Raw genomic sequence first — 7,460 nt, forward strand, 5'->3', positions numbered from 1 at the left:
ATCTACTTCCATTTATCTTTCTTTTTTTCATCTATCTTCACTCATCTATTTTTATTTCCGTCTACTTTATTTTTCTCTGAAACTAGTATCTACCAAACAAGGTGTAAGTTTTACAAAGTACAAAAGTGAAAAAAAAAGGAACAACCAAATTTGATTTATCTTAACCGCTCTTCAGGCCAAAATTGAAGTTTGAAGAACAATATATTCATCATATCATCATTATTTGCTTACTCCACCTCAGTTCTAGTTCACTAAATTTTCAAACTAATTTTTGGCATTTGATTGCCTGCAACCATTTGCAGGATTATATTATAGTCTCCCTACTTCAATAATACAAATTCATGACTGATTTTTACATTTGAGAAAATTAATTTAATAGTATGAAATAAATGTATATATAGCTATTTTCTGCTCTTGAGAAAATAAAACAATAAAGCCTCATTCCTATAACTCACTACTAAGTGAGATGAGCTAAATAAATTACACGATGCAACTCAGCTCATGAGAAAATAAAATAGCATAAAAAAATAAAATATTCTCTAACAGCTTTTGCTTCTTGGGTGAAAATTTTGGACTAGTGATTTCAACTCCACGCTTCGAGTATACCACTTCATATAATGAAGACACCGGTTAGAACCAAATAAACTTATCTGCATATGCACAAGAAAACAAGTTATTAGAATTTTGGCAAAAAGAGAAGACAATAGACACGTAAAATTAAACAACATACAAAACCCCTATTAAAAAAAGAATGTACAACAAAATCTTCGAACCTTAATCTAAGGAAGAGTCTTTGATCTCACGTCAAGCTGAGTGAAAACTACCAGTATCAGCAGAATCATTAAAGACAGTTATGAAAAAAACGTACTCCCTGTGACATGGAATTAAAGGGCAAGAAATAATTTAAGATCAACTACAAATCTCGAGATGCAAATAAATTTGGGGATAATAAAATTCAAATGATACAAGATCAAAAGGGACTGAAAGAATACCTGCAATGCAAAAGTAATATCACCCTCATCTACTTTAGGCGACACTCTTCTCAATTTATCCTCTCGAGATTGTCCAAGTTTAATAAGGCCCTGCAGTTATAATATATAACTTCATCATTTCACCTATTATCACTTTCCCTCATTTGAAGTAGAATATGAAAAATCATCTAGTTGCAGGAAGCTACATCTAGAAATCTAAAACCAAATCAAGAGTTGCCTTCAATACCTGGTCATTTAGCACTCTGCACATGTTTGAAAATTCCAAGATTCCCGCTGGAGGAATTATACAAGATTTGCATACCCCCACATACGATTTATACAACTGCATCATTATTACAGTTTAGAAATCAATGTATAGGTCAGAATGGATCAAACCCTTGTGAATGAGAGAAACATACCTCTCCAAGGATTGTATCTTTCTTGGCTCCACGAAAATGTTTCATAGAAGAGCAGAGTACAATCTGCAAGCAGTACAGATCAAGAAAAAAGTTATAGCCAATACCTAGTATAACCTAGTATAAAAGGTGCTTCTGCATTGGGTTTGATTAATTTCAGTATTCAGTAAAACAACCAAAAAAAAGCTTATTACATGTCTAATACCTTAATTTTTAAAAGCTCTCATCAAACTCTGCTTAAAACTAAAGTGCATAACTTCATTTTAACTTGTAGGATTTTGATTCATTTTACCTCTTCATTTCTTCTCCTATAAGTACTAATGAAGAAATTTATCCAAACTTGGCCTTGGTCAAAGATCTTTTGGTTAATTTGAGTATTCTATTACACAAGCCTTTAAACTACTTACCCTTAATGTCTTACAGTTCACATGATTGATCAAAGGTCCCTTCTTCCATCTTTCAAATTTATTGGAAAAATGTATAAAATTCATATTATACAGGCAGAAATTTATGATATTTTGCTAACGTATTGTAGTTAAGAGTCCTAATAAGACACTTCCATTCAGTTTTGAACATTTGATAGGACTTTTGTGATAATAATTAAGACTGAAATTAGCCTATTACATATTCAACCTAAGATAGCATTTAAAGTAGATGAAAAATTGTTAGTTCCAATAATAGGAAGCCTAACTCTACAGTTCACACAACATTCATAGTTCAAGTTACCTGCTGATGATGTGGCAGAGATTGTATTGTATCCACCACTGGTGATCTATATGTCTTGGACAAGGCACGTGCCATATGATCAGTCCTTACCTGCAATTTATTTTGAGGATCTTAGGCCTTTAGTACAAAGTTAGGAAGAGTAAAGGACAGAAGAACTTTACTCGTTTAATAAATCTAAAATTATTGAATAGTGCTGCTCAGATGTCTTTAACAATGCCTCAATAATAGAACAGATTCTGATTAAAGAAAATAGTTTATTGCAGCTACAATATTAATTATACAGAATGCTATTATGGAACTAAGTTGACTATACCTAGTATGACCGATAAGTCAAATCAGACTAAAACTAATGTATCTATTTCATGACAACACCTGAGAGAAACCAACTGAATTTAAAAATTAGAACACAACTTTATCCAAACCTATTAATTAATCAAAAGAGATGCATTATGAATGCAAATTTCTACTCATTATAGTTCATCCTTAAATTGTTTACAATTTTATTCTAGTGTAACATTTCATAATTCATCCGTAGGTAAGCCTAAAAAATTAGAAACGAATTATTGAACACTTACAGTCTCAAATTCTCGTTTTTTCATAAAATCAGGAGCTGTAGCAAGATTTTGTCTGGAGGATGATATCTCTTCCAATGAAGTATTCAAATTGCAGGCAGACTCTCTAATTTCTGCTTCAAGCATCTCTATTGCCCTCCTGGAAAAGGAATAAAGTATTAAAGTTGTTCTTTTGCTGGATTTTGCTCTTGCTAAATTGACAAAGCAAATTGTGACAGCAATCTAATAGGAACGATCCAAATTAGAGAAATGAACTAGGATTTTTATTACTGGCACTTCCTCAATCCCTAGATAAGTATCAAAAAGATACAACAGTGATGTTAGAGATGAAGAATCAAATCAAAGTGTAAGTGTGTAATCCTCCCAGTATTAGAAACCTGAGAACTCTCTAACTGAAGCCTCAATTCAACCACACCCCCTAACTAACTTCTTCCCTTTTCCTAATTTATTTGCTCTAATCAAATACATTTAAATGTTTATTGGAGAGTTATTATTTTAACTAAGTTCAAATATTGGGTGAGACTTAATTTTGATCAACAAAATTATGGATGAGATCTGGAACTGTAGTAAATTTCCATTTCAACTTTTTTCGATAAACAAAATGAACACTTTTGATGAATAGGCTTGGATGCACTAATTTATCATAATAATAAATGACTGACCCGCATATACAAAGAGCATTCCGCATGTCACCAGAAGCTGCAGCAACTTTCTGCAAAGTGCAGTTCTATTTAGGATCTACATATTATTTCAAGATGAATTACAATAGTGTATTTAAAACAAATAGTAAAATGGGACTTGTTGCATTTTACTCTTTTTTTTATCAGCAATGCATTTTACCTAATATAAAAAAAAAGATAGCATAGCACTATTTTTTTCAAATATATAAATGGACTGACCCTAGCACATAATTCCATGGCTTGCTGTTGGAAGACAGTGTAAGGAAGTTCCTGGTGATGAAACAAAAAGTTATTAACAAAAATATTCAACAAGAAAATGTGACATTTGGTTCACATTTTTTATTCCATGAAGTCAGTAAACTATTTAACAAAGCATCACAATGACAATTTCCTTCTAGTGGTCATGATTCAAGGTGAAGATGGCACAACCATATAACTCAAGTTTAATAAAATTAATCTTACATTTAACCTTTCTTCAAGAATCTTGAGGATCTGATCTTTAGAGTAAGCCCGAAAATTTACAACAATAGGTTTGCCTGAAACAAAACAAATGGAAGAGATTAAAAAACAAGACAATAAAAATAATGACCAATGATGTACACAAGTAGGATAGCTCCATTACTATGGTCATTAAGAATTAGAGAAGCAATATCCAAAGAGTTTGAAATAAAATGAATTTTTCTATATATAAACTTGTTGACTTTATTTTACTCACAATTTAGTGATGTAAGCCTTGGAAGAAATCGATCAGCTAGGTCAATTGCATTCGCTACACCTGTATAAACAAGCACAATATGTCTTGAATTGCCCAAACTGATTTACTAGCCACGAACAATTTTGTGTTTCAAAGAAATTTACCTATTAATATACATCTAGAAAAAGGAAAGGTGGTGAGCATGAAAAGATCATGGAGCACGCCTCTGTCTTTGGTTATCAAATAATCTAACTCATCAGCTACTATCAATCTGTTACAATGAAGGTATATTACTTCTTTGATAACATCCAAGTAAAAAAAATATTCCATGCATGTCAGACTTCATTATATTCAATTTGAAAAACTCTGGGATTCATAGTCCAGGGCAGGTATATGTTCCTTACGTCATGTTCTTGTTAGACGATTTCTGAGAATACATGTTCTGAAGTTGCTGTAAGGGTGTAGCCGAAACCTTTTTACCCTGTGTTTGGTTTAACCCAAGTATCTGCTAGAACAGCCAGTGGGTCAGTCAACTGATAACATCAACTTCAGGTCAATGAAATGTGCTTCAGCATTCCTACCTTAGTGAAAATATCTGATGTGTTGGTAAAGGTTGTACAATTTACAGACAAAACATCTGGCTGTGGAAGACCTGCCTGTAAATTATATTGACAAGATCATATTAAAAAAAGAACAAAAATCACATTGCAGTTTAGATAGATCATCCCAAGTTAAAGATCTCTTATAGTCATATGCTTCTTCAGCCAATTAAATGGGATCATCAATTACAAACAACAATGGGCAAGCACAACATATCGAACTCTTCTCTATGAATAACCAAGGGACCCATCAAATACATACTAATGGCTTATTAGACATAACAATCAAGGGCTAGTTAATTTTCAAAAGAAAAGAGGAAGAAAAAAAAGGGCAAAACATAATTTTCAATATCTATGCAACATGTTCACAATCATCAATCCATAACATCACCATGGCACCAAAGACAGCACCAAGAGCATGAAACCAACAAGTACATCATACCTCCTTGGCCCAAATGAGTAATTTGTCTTTCACTTTCTCCATAGATAACGATTTCCCAGTTCCGGGACAGCCACATATGTATAGACTCCCGGCCTTCTGGTGCTCAACGCACCCCTTGCAGAACTCCAAAACCACATTCTGCTCCTCCTCGCGGCACACGACCGAAGCCGGCGCAGTGGACAAGTGCAATGCCAGCTTCACCCTCTTCAATTGCTCACCGTCTATTATTTCCCCACCACAAAAATTACAGAAACCAAAATTAAAAAGGGAAAAAGAAAGAAAGAAAATAAAAGAAACTAGAATCTCACCTTTGGGATTCCACTTGGGTTTCACAGCTTCCGGGTCAGCTTGGTTTTCGTCGGCGCCGAATCTGTTCATCTGCAAATGAAAGAACAGAAATCGATAAGTTAAAGGAACTGAAAGAGAAGTGAAAATGAACGGTGGGGAATTAGGGTTTTGAGGAATTACCGTTGGAGTGGAATTGGGGGTTGCGGCGGTGCATCGGCGGGGCGATTTGCGAGGGGGCGATGAGGGGTGGGATCTCAATGTGCGCTTAGCGGCGATGACTGGCATTGTTCTGAAGAGCAAAATGCGATCTGGTAAATGGTAATAGAAGACACTATGAGATGAGATCATATAAGGTTTGTGTTAGCGGGAAAAACTTCAAATGAGCGCGCCAAATTCAGACCATCTTCTTTTCCCGCGTCATAATAGATACCATTTACATTATTATCAATAATCAAAGGCCATTTATTTTGTGGATTTTATTATCATTAATCAAAGACCAGGCTTGCGCAATTCAATATCATCAATAGTAATTATTTTTTGCTATATGAAAGACCGACTTGAACAAAAGCAACTCATCCAAACACACGGCATTGCATTACTATTTAAAAAGTCTCCCTGAATGGTTTTGAAAAAATTAAATCATTTTGGTGAAAAAATTGGTTCAGATTTTTTATAAAAAATGCGCAACCCTATACTATTCACCAAAAAAGTGGCATACATAAGTGTGACAATGTTCTATTTATACCTCTATTTCTATCTATTATTGAGTAATAAACATTCTGAGTAATAAATATTAGGAATGTGACTAAGTTTGAATGGGTTGAATTTAAGATGTTTAAAAGTTTCTAGTGATTAAATAGTATTAAGTTGTGTTAGGTTGGATTTTCTATTTTTTTTAAAGTGTTTTGGTCACAAGTCATCTATAGATAATGACTTGAATATGCCATTAATAAGAACATTCAAAAGTATATTAATACTTGACTTAGTATAATTAACAATTCCTTATTATTGTAGAGGTAGATCCTAATATTGCAGGAGCATATCAGAATTGATCTCATATTGCGAGAAAAACATTCCTTGGTGGCATGGCTAATTGGTGTTTTGGCTTTCACTTGTTAATGGGTACATGTCATCTACAATGGTACTTGGTGTTAGGCCAAGTCCAAAGAGGTTGATTCCAAAGGAATTGACTAAAATAGTCAACTAGAAAGTCAACCCAAGAGTTTAACCATAAACCTTAGAAGATGTGTATCCTTTCAACCTCAAGTCAAATAAATGGATAAAGCTAAAATTCGAGCTATCATTGAGGTGATGATCACCTTAAGGATCTCAAATAGTGCACGGTCATGTAACCTCAAGCCGAAATAGGTGAATGAGACTAATATTAAAGTTAGATAAAGATATTGGCCTGAAGACCCCAAAGAGTACACAACACTTCAAGCAGATAAGGCTAAATCCTTCGCAATGTTAGCCTTTGCACTTAGCTGATATGTGGAATAATCCTTCACAAGGTCTTTACACATTTAGTACGTTAAAAACATTTTTTTTTTAAGTTCTTATGAGTAAGTCCTACTATTGTATTTACCCTTGTTTAATACCTTTACTCGGCTTGTATGTAGTTTTTGCAAGTAAGCACTCTAATTATTTACCCTTCAACCTTTGCAAGTTGAGCAATGCAATAATGGTTACTCTAAACTTGACATAATAGCTTCGCATAAGTAATTTTCGTCAGCTTGAACGATTGCTTTGTATAGTCTGCTAGATAACTCGACGTGTGCAATTTTTTGTTGGTTAAAGTTGTATTCATTATGAACATTTATCCCAACAATAAAATAAAAATATATAATTAATCAATTGCCTAAGTCTTAATTAGAAGACCTCTTAGTGTAATGAGGATCACACCTAGGTTTTTGGGTACTCAATCAATTGCCTAGGTCTTGATTGGTCAATCTCTTATTAGAGTGAGGATCACACATAAGTTTATATGTTATCGGCCAATTGGTTAGGTCTTAATTGGTTGACCATGAGGACTATGCATAGGTTTACACATAATTAGTTAATTCCCTATGCCT

The 7,460-nt window shown here is 33.7% G+C and overlaps 1 protein-coding gene across 1 annotated transcript; it reads right to left on the bottom strand.

Moving 5' to 3' along the window:
* Positions 1-256: 256 nt before the first annotated feature.
* On the bottom strand, positions 257-5,780 carry LOC114423901 (cell division control protein 6 homolog B-like). The gene is made up of 17 exons (XM_028390811.1): positions 5,569-5,780; positions 5,409-5,478; positions 5,101-5,321; positions 4,641-4,715; positions 4,464-4,564; positions 4,224-4,330; positions 4,081-4,140; positions 3,828-3,901; positions 3,585-3,635; positions 3,348-3,397; positions 2,689-2,824; positions 2,114-2,203; positions 1,391-1,453; positions 1,219-1,314; positions 993-1,082; positions 774-871; positions 257-650 (listed from the first exon to the last, which is right to left on the bottom strand). The coding sequence occupies exons 1-16, from the start codon at positions 5,734-5,736 to the stop codon at positions 842-844; spliced, it is 1,482 nt and encodes a 493-aa protein (XP_028246612.1). The 5' UTR covers positions 5,737-5,780; the 3' UTR covers positions 257-650; positions 774-841.
* Positions 5,781-7,460: the final 1,680 nt, after the last annotated feature.

Source organism: Glycine soja, chromosome 8 (genome assembly GCF_004193775.1).
Source record: "Glycine soja cultivar W05 chromosome 8, ASM419377v2, whole genome shotgun sequence".
Taxonomy (NCBI): domain Eukaryota; kingdom Viridiplantae; phylum Streptophyta; class Magnoliopsida; order Fabales; family Fabaceae; genus Glycine; species Glycine soja.